This window comes from Camellia sinensis, chromosome 9 (assembly GCF_055761805.1).
Source record: "Camellia sinensis isolate YWXY chromosome 9, ASM5576180v1, whole genome shotgun sequence".
In the NCBI taxonomy this organism is placed as follows: Eukaryota; Viridiplantae; Streptophyta; class Magnoliopsida; order Ericales; family Theaceae; genus Camellia; species Camellia sinensis.
This window is the reverse complement of record NC_138969.1, coordinates 109,730,002-109,748,770: the sequence shown is the minus strand read 5'-3', so window position 1 is coordinate 109,748,770 and position 18,769 is coordinate 109,730,002. Positions and strand designations below refer to the sequence as shown.

Sequence of the window (18,769 nt, the reverse complement as noted above, 5' to 3'; positions counted from 1 at the left end):
TAAGTTAAAAATAAGCCCTACCAAACAGGACCAATATAGCGCACATTCTTTAGCAGAAAGTGTCATTAGGTTTGTAAGATTTTAAGATGCATCTGAAATTGTGATTTGATTTCCTTCTTTTGTCTCTTTTTTATATTTCCTTTTCCTTTTATTTTCTAAAATTAAAATTGTAGATATTGGCAAATTGAATTTATTATTTATAGTCTTCACTTTTAATATAGTGCACAATATATATTTGTTTCCCAGCCATCAAGAAGTTTTTCATATATTTTGCAATATATTGCGCAGATGACATATTTTGCTATCTAAAATAAATAGAGGTTCTAACATAATAATATATTTCACTTTGAAGTGCAAGTCAGAGAGAAGTTCAATAAAAAAAATAATAATAAGAACAAACAGTATAACAAAATAATAAAGCTCAACATCAACTAATAAAACATAATTGGAATTCCCGCAAAATCCAAAGCAGCAGCCTACAATAATAGACCTATAAAAATAATCACAGGAAAGGCATATCCATCAGTAATATACAACCAGGGTTGGTCCTACGTATTGGGCCTATTGGCTATAAGGGGAGCCACAGGCCTACAGCGTCTATTGTCCTCTATTTCATGACCGTTCAAACTTATTTAATGGAATGACCCCCCAACTGTTTCACATGTTATATACTGCCGATTTCATGTGGTTTTGATTCTAGATATAAATTTTTCCTTTGGAGTACAAAAATGCTAGGGCAGGCTTCAACTTATTGAAATTGTGTCAACCAATAAAATGACTGAAAAGGACAGTCTAATCAATTTTACCCTAACATCCTAATTTATATAGCTTGAAAAACTATATGAAATAAGTGAAGAAGTAATAAGAAATGATTGCAACAAAAGATTTTATTATTGTAGAATTTGTTATGCATATTGCTTATGTAGAAAACTATCTTCTAATGGTAGTGTACTACTAGCGAACTCTTTTTCTTTTTTTCCCCCCTTTTTTGGGGCACTTTATCCTGCCCCTAAACAAAATTTCTACATCCACCTCTGTACACAAATATGATGCAGAGCCCTAAAACTTAAACCAGAAAAACTCCTATCACAATAAATAAATAAACAAATAATGCCCTTATTCCATTCCGGGTTATACGTTTTTCTTATACAACTAAAAGTCGGACTGAAGTCGTATTCAAAATCTATTTACCAACAATAGTGTTACATATTTATAAACCAAAGTTGTATGTGTACCTATATCTATATCAATACATAAAACATAAGTGTGGTTAAATCCAAAAAGTGAATCATCAGCATTAGCTCAGTAACTGAAATGCATATATATATATAGTAAATATTTTGCAATTACCAACATGAGGAAGGCTTTATTATGAGAATATATATCTACTGTTAGAATAGTTCTTTTAGTTATTTTTGTTCTCTTGTTAATATTTACTTAAGTTGAGGGTACGATGGTCATATTGCTACTTTAGGTTTTTTATATATATTTGAGTGATGTACAGTTAAGGAGATTAATTTGGTTTTTAATATATACAAAGTTCTCTCTTCTTCTTCTTCTTCCTCCTAACTTTCAACCCTAATTTCTCCATTTTACATTCTCACTTGGTATCAGAGCAATCTCTTCTTCATTAGAAAGGGTTCTACAGCTTCTAAAGATCGATCTGAGGTGACCGAGACGTGCTGATGTCATCAGCCGTACGATGATGTCAGCAGTGTACGGACGGGTCCTTCACCCCTAGACTCGAAATTGCCTCCTGAGATTTATGGTGATTTTTGTGGAATTTTTTGATCATCCCTGATGTGAGTTTTTGATTTTTGAAACTATTTCGTGTTTTTGGGACTGTTTTTTTGAATCTGCCTTTGGGACTATTTTTTTCTGATTTTTCTTGCTGGGCTCACTTCCCTAGGAGCCGAAAATCACCCCTCTAAGGGTCCTTGATCTTAATTTGTTGTTTTACTCCTGTGGGGTTGATATTCTGTTCAATTTGTGGCTGTTTCTGGAGCCGAAAATCACTTGTGGCTGTTTCTGGAGACGAAAATCACCCCTCTAAGGGCTGACACCCTTCTAGCAAGGGATATTTGTCCTCTCTTTATTGATTGCTACTGTTGAGTTGATGTGTTGGTCTCATTTGGGTCCAAACTTGGTTGTTGAGCTAGTTCTGTGTTTATAGTGGTGATTGTGGGTATTGACTGTTTGCAAGTCTGGTTGATCATTATGGTTGAGATTGAGACTAAGGCTATAACTATGGGTAAAGATGATGATATGCCTAAATCTATCACTACAAAGAAATTGAATGGTGCTAATTATTTGGCTTGGGCCCATGCTGTTAAGATTTTCTTACGAGGTAAGAAGAAGTCCCGCTATCTTAGTGAACTCCCTCCTTCTACTGATGATAAGGATTATGATGATTGGTGTTGTGAGGATTCTTGTGTGATGGGTTGGATTTGGCATAGTCTGGAACCACAGGTTGCTACTACCGTGGAATTTTGTGATACCTCTAAGGCCATTTGGGACTCCCTTGCTGAGTCTTTTTCAACTCAAAGTAATGTCTCTCGAGTCTACGAGTTATATGAACAGATTTTTGCTATGCGTCAATCTGGCCGGTCTCTTCCTGATTATTATAGTAGTCTCAAGACTTTGTGGGATCAGTTACTGCAGCATCGACCTTTCACAACTAATGTGACCACCCAGAAACAACATTGGGAGGAGTTTATGATGGCTTCTTTACTTTCTGGCTTAGATCCTGAGTTGCGAGGGTTCAAAGATCAGATTCTTGCCAGTGACACTCTACCTTCGGCTGCCAATGCCTATTCTAGGCTGTTACGCTCTTCATTGGGACAGGCACAATCCACTGTTGGGTCTTCTTTATCATCTTCTGCATTGGTTTCCAGTAGTAGTGATCATGGGTCTACTCGCGGGGGTTTTCATAGTTCTTTTGGTTCCCGGAGCTCTTCTTCTGGTTTCCGGGGCTCTCGTGGAGGTGGTTCTCGTAGTGGTGGCTCACGTGGTGGTTTCCGTGGTGGCAGTAGTAGTGGACCTGGTTCTCGTACACGTGGTGATCGCAAGTGTACTCATTGTGGTTCCCAAGGTCATACTGAACCTTGGTGTTGGCAAAAGCATGGCAGACCTGATCATGTCCATCAGGTTATGGATGTCCCCTCCTCACAGTCTTCCTTGTTGTCCACTGGCTCGGATGCTTCTCCTGTTACTTCGCATGAGACACTCACTACTCAAATTAGTGAGCTTACTGCCCTTGTCCAATCTCTCCGGCCTAGTCTAACTTCTTCCTCTACTACCATGGCTAGTTCAGGTAATATTGCATGTGTGGCTAAGTCCTCTCAGCCTTGGCTCCTAGACTCTGGTGCTAGTTCTCATGTCTCTGGTAATTCCTCTCTTTTTGATACTCTTAGACCTGTTGATCATACCATTATACTTGCTGATGGATCTTCTCGGCCTGTCTGTGGTCAAGGTCCTCTTCATCCCACTCCATCCATGTCCTTACCTTCTAGTCTTTATGTTCCTAAATTTCCATTTAATTTGCTTTCTGTTAGCCAATTGACTCAAGCTCTCCATTGTTCAATAACCTTTTCTCCTACTTCATGTGTTTTGCAGGACCTCCAGACCAAGAGGATGATTGGTTCGGGGTATGAGAAGGATGGCTTATACTTTTTGGACGCTAAGACGTCTCCTCCTTCATCTGCTGTGTTGAGTGCTAGTGTATCTCCTCTTCAGTGGCATTTTCGCTTGGGTCATCCCTCCTTGGCCAAGCTCAAGTTAGCTGTTCTGGGTTTGAGTCATGTTTCTCAGATTGAGTGTGAAGCCTGTTAATTTGGGAAGCATCATCGTAGTTCTTTTCCTCGTCGTAGTGTTAGTCGTGTGTCTGAGTCTTTTGCTCTTGTCCATACAGATATTTGGGGTCCTTCTAGAACTCCTACTGTTAATGGGTTCTTTTATTTTGTTATTTTTGTGGATGATTACTCTCGGATGACTTGGTTGTTTTTAATGAAACAAAGATCTGATTTGCCTTCCATCATCTCTAAGTTTTATAATGAAATCTTTACTCAATTTGGCAAATGTATTAAGATATTTCGGTCTGATAATGCTTTAGAATATGTACAATCTATTGTAACTACCTTTTGTGATGCTCATGGTATTATTCATCAAACTAGTTGTCCTCATACATCCCCACAAAATGGTGTTGCAGAACGGAAACACCGCCATTTGCTAGATGTTGCTTGCACCCTGATGTTTAATATGCATGTCCCCAAACAGTTTTGGGGTGATGCTGTTCTCACTGCTTGTTTGCTTATCAATCGCATGCCCTCTAGTGTTGTACACACATCTCCTTATTCTCTGCTATATCCCACCACATCTCCTTTTCCCTTGCCTCCTCGCATTTTCGGGTGTGTGGCCTTTGTCCATGTTCTTGACCCTGGGTTGGATAAGTTATCTCCTCGTGCACGCAAGTGTGTGTTCTTAGGTTATTCTCGCACTCAAAAAGGGTACCGGTGTTATCATCTTGAGTCTCGTCGCTACTTTGTCAGTGCTGATGTAACGTTTTTTGAGTCTACTCCGTTTTTTTTTCTTCCTCTGGGCAACAGTTATCTACTGATCTTCTCTCTTCTCGTGAGGGGGAGCCAGCCTCTCTCGCTCCTACTCTTCCCTCTTATGCTCCTTCCACATCCACTCCTCTATCCTCTCTCTCTCCTCTCACTTCTACCCCTCTTTTGCAGGTTTATCAACGGTCTCAAGCTCGTCGCATTGTGTCTTATGGCCCGGCCAGTTCATCTCCTTCGTCTGAGGCCCCTGTTCCACCTGCTGCTCTACCATCTGATGACCTTCCTATTGCCCTCCGCAAAGGTAAACGCACTTGCACTCAACATCCTATTGCTCATTTCGTTTCTTATGATCGCCTCTCTCCTGGTCTTCACTCTTTTGCTTGTAGCTTGTCGAGTATTTCCATTCCTCGCACCTATCTTGAGGCTATGTCCATCTCTAGTTGGAAGTTTGCCATGGATGAGGAAATGCATGCTCTTCATCAAAATCAGACCTGGGACCTTACCCCTCTGCCCTCTGGCAAATCTATTGTGGGTTGTCGTTGGATTTATACTGTTAAGTATCTTCCTGATGGAACTGTTGAGCGCCTTAAGGCTTGCCTGGTCGCTAAAGGCTACACCCAAACCTATGGTGTTGATTACTTGGAGACTTTTTCTCCTGTGGCCCGTCTTAACTCTGTTCGGATTCTTCTCTCTGTTGCAGTTAATCAGTCTTGGCTTTTATATCAACTGGATATCAAGAATGCTTTTCTCCATGGTGATCTCCACGAGGAGGTCTATATGGATCAGCCCCCTGGCTATGTTGTTCCCGGCCAAGAGCATCTTGTTTGTCGATTGAGGAAGGCCTTGTATGGTCTTAAGCAGTCCCCTCGTGTCTGGTTTGATCGCTTCAGTGCTGTTGTGCTTGCCTATGGCTTTCACCGTTCCACTTTTGATCACTCTGTTTTTGTTCGCCACTCGTCTACTGGGAGTATTGTTCTTATTGTCTATGTTAAAAATGATGTATTATTGATTGATATCTGATTGTTGTGTATATTACAAATGGTGAGTGGCTCATTATATAGGAGAGGGTGAGTGTAGTAGGTGAGGAGTAGGTGAGGAGTAGGTGGTGGTAGGTGATGGTAAATTGGTGGTAGGTGATGGTAAATTGTAGGTGATGGTAAATTTTAACAGCCCCCCGCAAACGCAAGGAGGATAGAAACTAACCAACTTGAGTTTGGAGAGAGTAACAAAACAAGAAAATACATAAAAATAAAAAAGGATAGGAGACACTGTATGGTCGTGTCAGACCATTGGTGAAGACACTGGATGGTGGTGTCATAACGTTGTAGAGGACACTGTATGGGGTTGTCAGACCGATGTAGAAGACAGTTTATGGGGTCATGTCGGACCGTTGTAGAAGACAGTTTATGGGGTCATGTCGGACCGTTGTAGCAGACAATGTTGTGACAGTTGTTGTGACAGTTTACGGAGTCTTGCTGGACCCTTGTAGAAACTAACCGGAATCAATGTCGGGACAGTTTACAGAGTCTTGTCGGACCCTTGTAGAAACTAACCGGAATCTATGTCGGGACAGTTTACAGAGTCTTGTCGGACCCTTGTAGAAACTAACCGGAATCTATGTCGGGACAGTTTACAGAGTCTTGTCGGACCCATAAAGGAGCTAACCGGAATCAATGTCGGGACAGTTTACAGAGTCTTGTCGGACCCTTAAAAAGTGGCACCCTCAAAAGGTGTGCCCAATTTTGTCAAAAGACGTGCCATCAAAAGGCGTGCCCAATTCATCAAAAGGTGTGCCGGACATGATGGCGAGGCACGTGAGTGCCTTGGTTGGCGTGCCCGTTTGTCGTCTGGCGGCAAGTGGCGCGCGATACGCGTGGCTGCCTCGGCTATTTAACCAAGACAGAGGCTGAGGCCGAGGCAGAGGCTGAGACAAGAAACTGAGAAAAATCTCTTGAAAAAAAAAAAACTCTTCGTTTTGCTGAGAGAGATAGTGCGTTTTGCTGAGAGAGATAGTCTGTAACACGCTGTTGCTCAGAAAATGGCCTCGTCCTCGTCTTCCCGTGGACTGCTCACCCTCTTTCCCGACCTCAACGAGTCAACAAGAGAGAGAACTGGTGCGGTGGCACTGGAATCTCAACCAAGCGCCCCGGAGTTTGCTCCGTTGAACTTTCCGATGCGGTCTGTGGAGCAAAGAATGGCAGTGCAGTCGGATGTGGAGGCCAATCAGTATACTTTGAAGTCATGTGTGGAAACCATGATGGCGGTCACAAACCTGTCGAACCGGCTGCAGAGTAGGACAAATGAGGTGCAGCATTTAAACGCCCAACTGGCTCTGCTCCAACGCATGTATAAGGATGCGCGAGCAGAGATAAGTGTGCTGAAAGCAGAAAATAAGGAGCTGAAGCGGAAGGCCACCGTGATGTTCCGATTTGGAGGGCCGCCATATGCTGCAGTGGAAGAGTATGGGGGAGTGAACGTGCTGGGCGGTGTGGAAAACACAGAGGCAGCACCGTCAAGGACTGCCCAGGACGGAGGCAAGAAGAAAAGACCGGCGGCAGAGTAGAGAAGAAAAAATCCCGCCTGTGGAGGTGGGTGTTTGGGTTTGGTTTTTTTTTTTTTTTTTTTTTTTTTTTTTTTTTTTTTTTTTGCTGTAAAAGTGTGATCGGGGTGGATTCCCAATATGAATAAAATATGGTGTGTTGTACAAATATGGAAATTGGTTTGGTTTTTTTTTTTGTTTTTGTAATAAGAATAAGAAGAGGATCCAAGGCATGGACAGCATCATTATGGCAAGTGGAGTTGAAATATTAAAAAAAGATGGGACCACGGTTTTGGTAAAACCCACGGTTTTGGATTTTGGGTTTAATTTTTTTATTTTTTTATTTTATTTTTATTTTTTTATTTTTTTTATTTTTTATTTTTTTTTATGAAATAAAAGAGAAAAAGGTGGGTGGTGGAAAATGTGATGATGGTGTTGGGTGGTGGAGAAAAGTTTAGAATAGAAAAGTTTATATAAAATTGGGGATAGTGTTTTATAATAATGAAAATAAAGGTGAGGTAGTGGATGTGTGTATTAAAATAACAAGAATGGGTGTGAATGGTGTCGTGCATGTGCTGTGTATGTGGCAGTGTGAATGGTGTGAGAGAGGAATAAAGTGTTTGCAAAAAAAAAATGAGAGAGAGAGATATTGAGTGGGTGTCTTGCCCCAAGAAAGGCTACCCACGTGATCCCACTAACCAACACAACACAACACAACAATATGTGCTGCCAAGAAGTAGCTACCAGTGTTGCTTATAGGCCAGTTGTCTACTCTGAACCCTGCACATGACTTTATGGGGTAGACAGTAATAGACCGAAGATAATATCTTGCAATTTCTCTTTTAATGCCTCACCTCCTTGACTCATGCTACTGCTGGCAGCAGACGGGGCAGAAGCTTGATGAGAGGTGGAACTGCTCTTGGAGAAAACTGAACCAACTGAACCGCTAGATGAGCTCATAGAAGAAGACATCCTGGTTGATAGGGCAGGGGCATCCTTGTGAGATCCTGACATAAATTCTGGCCTCAACTTTGATGATGAGGATGATGGGGCTAAGGTACCCTTTGAAGATCCCACAGGGTAAGGAGCAACGGGCATATCAGCAAGAGATTATGTGGATGGACTGTAACTCAGTGTTCCCATCGGATGATCAAATTGGCATGATGGCGAGATTGAGGAGTTTGGCGAGGTTCGAAGGTGGGAGAGAAGAGCATGGAAACGAGGGGGATGAAGTACATGCAGAGTGATCAAGGTATGTGTAGAAAATTCAAGCGGAATAGGTTGAGGTCCGGCGGGCGGCCAAGGCGAGGTTGCCGCCCGCCGGTGAAGCGAAAAATACGAACTCCTTAACCTAGCTCTGATACCATGTTAAAAATGATGTATTATTGATTGATATCTGATTGTTGTGTATATTACAAATGGTGAGTGGCTCATTATATAGGAGAGGGTGAGTGTAGTAGGTGAGGAGTAGGTGGTGGTAGGTGATGGTAAATTGGTGGTAGGTGATGGTAAATTGTAGGTGATGGTAAATTTTAACAGTCTATGTGGATGACATCATCATTTCAGGGAGTGACTCCAATGGTATTGCTGCTTTGAAGCAGTATTTGGGCCAACAATTTCACACCAAAGACTTGGGCCATCTTCGGTATTTTCTTGGGATTGAAGTTGCCCGTTCTTCTCAGGGCTTGTTTCTTTCTCAACGGAAGTATGTTCTTGATCTTCTTACTGAGACTGGTCTCTTAGGCACTCGCCCCAGTGATACTCCCATGGATTCTAGTGTCAAGCTTGCTGGTGACACTGGCGACTTCTTTCCTAATATTGGTCGTTATCGTCGGTTGGTTGGCAAGTTAATATATCTCACTGTCACTCGTCCAGATATTACCTATGCTGTGGGTGTGGTCAGTCAGTTTATGCATGCTCCCCGCCAACCCCATTTTGTGGCTGTATGTCGTATCTTGCAATACTTAAAGCGTGCTCCAGGTCGGGGGTTGCTCTATCGCCCCTCTTCCTCCTTGTCTGTCGCTGGCTTCAGTGATGCTGATTGGGCTGGTAATACGACTGACCGCCGTTCCACCTCAGGCTATTGTACTTTTGTTGGTGGTAATCTTGTCACTTGGCGTAGCAAGAAACAGACCGTCGTTGCTCGTTCTAGTGCTGAGGCTGAATATCGCGCCATGGCTCATACTGCTTCTGAGATGCTCTGGGTTCAGTCTCTTCTCCAAGATTTTGGCTTTTCTGTTTCCACTCCTATGCGCATGTTTTGTGACAATCAGGCTGCTATCTTCATTGCCAATAACCCTGTGTTTCATGAACGCACCAAACATATCGAAGTTGATTGCCATTTTATTCGTAATCTCTTACTCCGCAAGCAATTGGTGACTCCTTATGTTTGTTCTGAGGATCAATTGGGTGATATTCTCACCAAACCTTTGGCTCGGCCTTCATTTCTTCATTTGTCTGCCAAGCTGGGCATGTTCGATCTCTATGCTCCAGCTTGAGGGGGAGTGTTAGAATAGTTCTTTTAGTTATTTTTGTTCTCTTGTTAATATTTACTTAAGTTGAGGGTACGATGGTCATATTGCTACTTTAGGTTTTCTATATATATTTGAGTGATGTACAGTTGAGGAAATTAATTTGGTTTTTAATATATACAAAGTTCTCTCTTCTTCTTCTTCTTCCTCCTAACTTTCAACCCTAATTTCTCCATTTTACATTCTCACTTCTACAAATAACTAATGACAAAAAGCAAAATACAGAAGGATAAGGGGTTTTCAACCACCAAAAGGAAACCAAAAACCAAAACAACTCAAGCTGATCAAAAAGGAAAAACAGTCCCAACAAAACAACTGAATGGACTTTAATCTGTAACCATCCCGCTAGAAATCAAACTACATGGCACATAGAACTTCTTTTTTTTTGTCTTAGTTACATAGCACATAGAATTTACCAGCACATTAAATGAGTAAATTGATAAAATGAATCAATGAAGAGTTAAAGAGCTGGAGTAACGTGAATCAGTTGTGCTTTGTTTATAATGTTATATTCCAAATTCCAAGATATGGTTAATTAATTTTTTTAAAAAAAAAATTCTACAACCTTATGGAAACCTAGAAAGCAAAGAACATCTACTCAATTATTTGCTAATATAGAACTAAAGGATGCTTGTATTCAATCTTCAGAAAATCGTAATGTGTGCCATTAACTTCAAAGTAATAAAACAGTAGAACAGCATAAAAGAATATGCCTCACAAGCTGACGCCTTTCTTTCTTGGACCTTTCGTCAGAGCGTATATTTAACTCAAGGAGCCCCTTTGGAGGTGTAATGAGCATTTCTCTTTTATTCATGTCAACATTTGGAACAATTGCTTCAACAAATGGGATCCACACAAAGGGACCAGAAGCACCTGCTTCTGACTTTGGTCTTCCAGCTGTGGACGAATTGAGCATGACATATAGAAGATCACTTGCTCCACTATTGAAAACATTAACCACAGTACCCACTGGCTCACCAGATTCCTGAAAGGAAAAAAGAATAATCAATAACAGAGCAAATGGGGCTTGCATGCCCCATCAAATAAAATGAGTTAGACGTGTCAAACTCAACCCAAACCCATGAACCCGCCCAATTACACCCATTTAAAATCCATTTAAACCCGCCCGAATTCATAAATATGTTTAAATGGATTGCATTTTGAAAGCCCAATAAAAATCAAGTTTAAATGGGTTGGACATGGGTACCTATTTAAACCAGCTTAAATGGGTGCCACAACCTCCATCACACATCCATCATTACTACCACCACCCCATCACCACCACTACAACCACCATCCCACCATTACAGCCGCCACCTCTACCACCACCTTCGTCCACACCACCACCACCATCGCCGCCGCCGCCGCCACCACCCCCCCCCCTACCCCTACCAGCAAACTTATGGTGAAGTTTATGTTACTCAAAAAATTTTGGAGAATTTCTGTGGTGCTCAGGTACATGCAAGTTGAACATTTTTGGTTCAAACTTATGGTGAAGTTTATGTTACTCAAAAAATTTTGGAGAATTTCTGTGGTGCTCAGGTACATGCAAGTTGAACATTTTTGGTTCATGGTTTCAATGAACCAAAGGATAATGAAACATATATCGTATCTGAATGCTTCTAATGCTATTAAAAATCTTGTATTATTTTTTAAAAGGTTAAGTTGCTAATCTAATTATTCTTGTAATCTTTGTTGCATCAAAGCCTAATATAGTCATCAATTTTTGTTTCTATTTATTTATTTGTTGTTTTTCTCAAACTTTATTTATTTTTATTTTTATTTTTTTTGAATTTCTTGTCTTCTCTAACAGAATATATTATTTATGAATCTCAGCAAAATCAAATGACACTGCCAAACTTTTTCATTTCTTCTAGTAGCCTTTCATTTTTCTATTTTTTATATGTCTGACAGATTCATTTCCTCATCTTTTGTAGTTCCAAGACCTTCTCCTCCTGCACCACCGCCACCACCACCGCCACCGCCACCACCCCACAACCACCACCATTAGAAAAGAACAATAAAGTAAACGGGTTGGTTGGATTGATTTGTACAACCCGTATCCAATTCAACCCAACCTAGTTAAACGTTTTTTTTTAAATGAGTAGGTTTGGGTTAAGCTACTTTATTGAACAACCCGTTTTGGCCCACCCATTTGCCACCTCCTGAGTAGCACAGACACTTCTAAAAAGGTAATGTGTCATATCCGACATCACGTTCAACATCAACACGACACGACACTCATCGGGTACTTCCTAACACTTAGTCAGACATGAAACACGATTTAAGTTTGAGTAAAATAACTTAGAATTCAATGATAAAAGAAAAACAATATAAATTTGTACCTATTCTCCTCCTTTAGACTTTAAACATTATTATCTTTAATTTAAATATTCATATATGTGACACATAATAATTATTTATCCTTATATGTGACATATAATTAGTATATAAGATAATATATAGGGTATGGCATTAATCAAAAGGGTTATTGGTGCTATGATCCTACCACCAAAATGCTATATGTGTCTAGGCATGTCACCTTTTTAGAAAAACTACCCTACTACACTATACCTTTCACCCCTGTCCTTATTATCAAGGATGAATTGGTTCACATTGACCCATTTTCTCCTGATGTTTCTCCCAATGAGTTTGTTTCTGATCTTAAGGTCTCTACGTTGCCTCTTCCTAGCACTTCTGATATCTCACCAGCGACTACCTCCCCTACTTCTCTGCTTGTTTATCAGCGCCACAAAGCACTTCCGAGCTCGCCTGTCTCTAGCTCTACTGTCCTTCCAGCTATCACTTTTCAAAGCGAGACCGTCATCCTCCGAACTGGTATGGTTTTGGTAATACATGTTTTTCTCTTTCCTATCCGTCTTTTCTTTCTTGTCTTCATACCTATTTTGAGCACCGGTCCTAAAAGGAAGCTTGTCATGATCCTAATTGGATTGCTGCCATGAATGTCGAGTTAACTGTTTTGGCTAATGCTCAGACTTGGGATTTGGTTCCATTACCTGCTGGCAAGAATGTTGTAGGCTTTATATGGGTCTATAAGGTCAAAACCCTTTTTGATGGTTCTTTGGAACGGTACAAAACTCGTTTGGTTGCCCAGGGCTTTTCTCAGGAGTATGGAATTGATTACGATGAGACTTTTGCCCCTGTTGCCAAGATGACTATTGTTCGCACTCTTATCTCAGTTGCTGCTGCCCATCACTAGCCTTTGTTTCAACTCAATGTCAAAAATGCTTTTCTGAATGGGTATCTTGCTGAAGAAGTGTATATGCGCCCTTCACCGGGTCTCTCTCACCCTCCTGGTGTTGTTTGTTGTCTTCGCCGTGCTCTCTATGGTCTCAAGCAGTCTCCTCGTGCTTGGTATGAGTGATTTCACTTTGTTGCACTTCAACTTGGTTTTTGCCCTAATTATTATGATTGTGCTCTCTTTGTTCGGCGAATTTCTGTTGGCCTTGTTCTCCTTCTCTTGTATGTGGATGATATAATCATCATTGGCTCTAATTATAGTACTATTGAGGAAGTCAAGCATCAGCAATTTCAGGAGTTTGAGATGAAGAATTTAGGGTCTCTTCGGTATTTTCTTGGTATTGAGGTTGCTACTTTTCCTACTGAGTATCTTCTCTCTCAGACTAAATATGCCCGTGACATTCTTTCTCGTGCCAATCTCACTGATGACAAAATTGTCGGCACTCCTCTTGAATTGCATGCTAAGTTTTCTGCTTCGATGGCATTCCTCTTGAGGATCCCACTTTGTATCGCGAGTTGGTTGGATGCCTTGTTTATCTCACCGTTACTTGTCCGGATCTCTCAGATGTGGTGCACATTCTCAGCCAATTTGTTTCTGCTCCTCGCTCCACACACTGGGCTGCCTTTCTCCGTACTCTGCACTGCCTTTCTTCGTACTCTGCGCTACCTTTCTCCGTACTCTGCGCTACCTTCGTGGCACTTTGTTGCATTGTCTGCTATTATTTGCCTCTTCAGACTTGACTCTTCGTGCCTATGCCGACGCTGATTGGGCCGGTGACATCTCTGATTGCAAATCCACTTCTGGTCTTTGTGTTTTCCTCAGCGATTCTCTTATCTCTTGGAAGAGTAAGAAACAGTCTATTGTTGCTCGTTCCACCGCTGAGGCTGAGTATCATGCCATGACTCATGCTACTTCCGAGATTGTTTGGCTTCGGTGGCTTCTTTCTGATATGGGTGTCTCTCTTTCCGATCCGACTCCGTTGTATTGTGATAATCAAAGTGCTGTCCAGATTGCTCATAATTACGTCTTCCATGAGCGGACCAAGCATGTTGAAATAGATTATCACTTTGTCAGACAACATCTTCAAGCTGGCACTATTACTCTCCTTTTGTTCCCTCCTCTCTTCAGTTGGCCCATTTTTTTACGAAGACTCACGCTGTTGCTCGTTTTCGTTTTCTTCTTAGCAAACTGTTGATACTTTCTGCGCTCGCATCCTCAGTTTGAGGGGGGGTGTGAATTATTGTAATTTATCATAAAGGGTAGTTTAGGTTTTGCATGTCGGCGTGTCTATGCTTCTTGGGCCACCTCTATCAAAAACTAGAAGAGGACATAATGAAGATGCAATAGAGTCATCACTAATTATAAGTGCATTAAAGTTTGTTAAGATTTTAATGATAATTAAAGATATATGCTAACTACTAAATACAACAATAAGAAAATCATCCTTCTGCTGCCACAATGTTAAAATTGGTTAATTTGAACTACTAATAATGTGCATGTCTAGATTATGTATTGAAGCCTTGGGCCGCATTCCCTCAATAAATAGACTCAAGTTCAAATTTCCTTAACTTTACATATCAAAATAAATTTTTTAAAAAAAACAAAAAACAAATTGGCCCTGATATGTAAAACCGAAATATAAGCATATATCTTGGAAAGAAAACGAGAATTCATTTGTAAGAATAAAAATAAACAATGTCATGGTAGTGCAAACCTTAAGGCTAACTCTCATGCCAACAAGATCACGAGAGTAATACTCGCCTTCCTCCAATTCAGGTTTATCTTCTTCAGTAACAACTATTGTTGAACCAATAAGTTGCTGAGCCTGGGAACAAAAAGAACAAGAAATTGACAGATTTACACATGATAACTTACTAATAAGACTACAAAGTAGGTCATGGCACTATTTTTAGATTAAATCCCTTCACCAACTGGTACATAATTTAAGTTGCAACTAGAATGAGGTAAGCATGGTAGAAAGAACTTATATAACCAATACCACTGGATATCCTTATAATGTAACAAGTTCTCCGAAAAATACACACTCTGAAATCCATGGCTAAGACCAGTTAACTATTCCAAGGTTGAACCAACTAGTTGGCATTGTGCTTTAACCAAGGGCATCAACTTGCCATTTCTTTTTCTACACATCATGTAACACTATTTCATTAACTACCGTAAGGAAACCTTAAAATTAGGCCAATCCAATCCCCTGTTGGATCATTCATTCTGCACATGAATTGAAACTAGAATACAAAGATGAAGCAAACAGAAACAGCAGATTGGTCCTATTAAGCTTACCTGTTCTACCGTGTCAATTTCACTGAATTTAATAATCCAACCTTTCTGTCCTGGGTGCCCTCTTCCCTCCAATAGCTCAAGTTCTTGAATTGTTTCTCTCCCTGAAACTTCTTGTCTCAACCGTCTTCTCCCTGGCTATAAAGAATTAAATTCACAGAGAAAACACAAAGAATTCAAGAACAGATACCTGAATCAGAAGCTTTTAGTACTATATCTATACTTCTAGGGTTGTGTTTTACCTTGGAAAATCGTAATTCCGGAAAGTCAGTATTGGGCTTAACCCGAACCTCTCCTTGAAGTCCATGAACACTGCATATGTACCCAATTTCAACAAATCCTGGTTCACCCTTACTGGTTTCAATGCTCTCTTGCATAGCTGAAAAAAAATTGGAAAACAATAACTAGATTCACTTTTTGGTTGATACCATGACAAAATCCCATATAGCACAAATAGATCATATCAATCTAAACACGTCAAAATAAAATTATCACAAACACTAAATATGTATCCGATTTCAACATATTCTAATCCAAGTTCATTATTAGGGACGACTGCTCGAGCAGCAGAATGCTAAAGCAGATTAAAAAAACAGTAAGACAACAATACAAGTTCATTGCAAAGAACTGAAAAAATCCTAAACCCATTAAAAGATAATGCAATGGCTAATGCATGGATCAACATAGTAGTGTTAAATGAAACCTATCAGAGTATACTCCCAGAAAAAAAAACAAAAAAACAAAACAAAACAAAACAAAAACAAATGAAAAGAAAAGTAGTTAATTCTGGTGATTCCTCACAAACAACTACTGCAGCTGGTTTAAATACATCTTTGAGAAGCTGAAGAGGCATAAACTCATAACTACCTGAATATATCAAGCAAAAGACACATATCAAACCAAATATGGTAAGGAACTACACATAGCAACTAAATCAACTCTCAAAGACTTCTCAGTCAATCTAATCTTGCCTAATTATTGGATGAACAGCTGAAGCCATAAAGAAAAACAAGAAAGAAAGGATTCTCTCAAAAGACTTCAAACTCATTAATTGATATCATATTTCCATTATAAACCAAAACTTTACATGAATTTTATGATTTTTTTTTTTTTTTTGGTTGTTGGTTGTTGGTGTGTGTGTGCAGAGAATTGCTAGTTCTAAGGAAAACTCAAATCAAACAAATAAGCCCATTAAAGAAAAAAAAAAAAAAAACAGATAGTCCACAAATAATCACACCCATTAAGAATATCCCTGAAAAAGCTGAAATACTTATTCAGCAACCATAGATGAACCCTGTTAATAGATTCACTAGTTTCAGTAATTCAAAGCTGAACAACCAAACAATAACATAACAAATCATCACATGGAGAGCTAAAACAAACCAAACTCCTCAAACTATATTCCAAATAAACAGAAACATTAGCAAAATTTACGAGTGTTGTGATGGCAAGAGTATGACTGGTTTCAAACAAAATCTTCAAATTAAGAAGAAACAACACAAACCCACACCTCATAAAATGCCCAAGAAAATCCAAACCCATCACAGAAACATCATATAGTAATCAAGCAAGTGGAAATTAGTTTGTAAAATTACCAGTACTGTGCACGGGAGTGAGGTTACTTAGGTGAATTTGAGAACAATTCAAGGGTAATCGACGAAGACATGAGGGTGCTACCACCGCATCAATGCATCGATTTCGAAAGGGTACTGTGAATCGCTGCGAGGTAGAGAGAGAAAGTGATGGACAGAGAGAGTTTCGAGAACAGATAAGAGAAGGGCTCTGCATCGTTGCGTCTCCGAGTAGCGTGTGTGAGAACCGAAAAGTGGCAAATTCCAAAAGACTAGTGATGGAGAGTTAGCATGTTGTACAAAACTTATGCATAACGTACAAGCACAGTTTTAAGAATTTAGATATTTTATGGGGAAATAAATAAAAGAATTTAGATATTTTATGGGGAAATAAATAAATAAATAAATAAATAAATCTAGATATCAGTTGCTATGCTCGTTTGGCAAAGTTTACAATTTTTTATTTTTAATTTATAAAAATATTAGGACAAATTACAAATAAAACCCAAAGGTTTAGTGTGTTTTACAATTTAAACCCTAGATTTTTAATTTTAACAATTAAAACCTTGTAGTTCATTCCGTGTCACAGTGTAAACCCTCCGTCCATCTCCGTTCCATGACCGTTTTATGAAATAATGAAGAAAGTCATTTTTAGTGCTAAAACCAACCCAAAATGACGCCGTTTAGAGAGAGTAAAGAAAATATTTTTCTTTTAACCCATGTCATTTTCTTATTTGTTATTATTAATTAATATAAAATGGAAATACCCATTTTACCCTCACCCCTAACTTTTACAAACCCTAACCCTAATCCCTATCCTTTACCCAGCTCTGACAGCTCCAGCCATCGCCCCTTCCATTTTTTTCAGCGATATCCCCATATTTTCCCACATCTGGCGCAACCACTAAACCACTCCCTTATCTCCGGCGCAACCCCTTTCACCCTCACTTCTCTCTCGCTACTACCATCGCCCATAATCTTTCTCCTTTCCCTACACCAACACCTCTACAACCCCACTGCCCTTTTTTTCCTGATCTACAACCCCACCGCTCCCTCACTCCGATCTGCAATTGCAACCTTTTTCTTCTTCTTCTACTCAGCGCCGCGACGACCCCCTGCAACTCTCTATCTCTCTCTTTCTCGCATGGGTAGGTGTTCGGCAAAGGGCAATCAAACAATGATCAGTGGTTCGGCAAGATAAATCTGGACTATAGCTCTCTGTTTAACAAAATAGAACTGAACGCAGGTCATTCCTTCGGCACTGGTTGTCCGAACGAGAAGAACGAGGCTGGACCTCGCCAAGGGAGGAGGAGGAAGAGCGGGGAAGAATGAGATGGGATTAAGGTAGGAGATGGAGGGTTGCGCTGGAGATAAAGGAGGATCTGAAGGTGGAGGAAGAGGTGATCAGAGCTGCAGAGATAGATTAGGTAAAAGTGTTTAAGGTTAGGGTTTGAGAAGGTGGAGGTAATGTTGGTATTATGGTAAGGTGAAAGTGGTAGAGTAAGGGTTTAATAATAACAAATAAGAAAATGACATGTGTCAAAAGAAAAATATTTCCGTTACTCTCTCTAAACGGTGTCTTTTTGGGTTGGTTTTGGCACTAAAAATGGCTTTCTCCGTTACTTCATGAAACGGAGATGGACAGGGGGCTTACATTGTGATACGGAATGAACTACAGAGTTTTAATTGTCAAAATTAAAAACTTGGGGTTTAAATTGCAAAACACGCTAAACCTTGGGGTTTTTTTTGTAATTTGCCTAAAATATTAAATATGTTTATGTTTACTTTTAGTAAAAATGAAAAAAAAAAAATCTTTGATATATAAATATTTTAAATTTTTTTTTTTTTTAAAACAAGTCAAAATGAGGGCTACGGGGTGATTATCGATGGTTGAAGATGGTGACTCAAGGTAATTGTTGGTAACGAGAGATAATGGCCGAAAGTGGTTGCCACTGGTAAGAGGTAATTGACAATGGCTAGAGGTGGTTATTGGCCACAAAAAGTGT

At 39.9% G+C, this 18,769-nt stretch overlaps 1 protein-coding gene across 2 annotated transcripts in view; it reads right to left on the bottom strand.

The window, feature by feature from the left end:
* The window catches only part of LOC114309445 (16S rRNA processing protein RimM family), a 28,692-nt gene extending 11,609 nt beyond the window's left edge, over positions 1–17,083 (bottom strand). Inside the window, exons 1-5 of one of the 2 annotated variants that reach the window (XM_028255185.2) lie at positions 16,788–17,083; positions 15,435–15,571; positions 15,196–15,330; positions 14,609–14,719; positions 10,351–10,617 (exon numbers count right to left, since the gene is read on the bottom strand). In XM_028255185.2, the coding sequence (XP_028110986.2) occupies positions 10,351–10,617; positions 14,609–14,719; positions 15,196–15,330; positions 15,435–15,571; positions 16,788–16,980 (843 nt within the window). In that variant the 5' untranslated portion in view covers positions 16,981–17,083. Of the gene's footprint in view, positions 1–10,350; positions 10,618–14,608; positions 14,720–15,195; positions 15,331–15,434; positions 15,572–15,993; positions 16,061–16,787 lie in introns of those variants that run through there. The other variant, XM_082887423.1, reaches the window with a different exon arrangement.
* Positions 17,084–18,769: the final 1,686 nt, after the last annotated feature.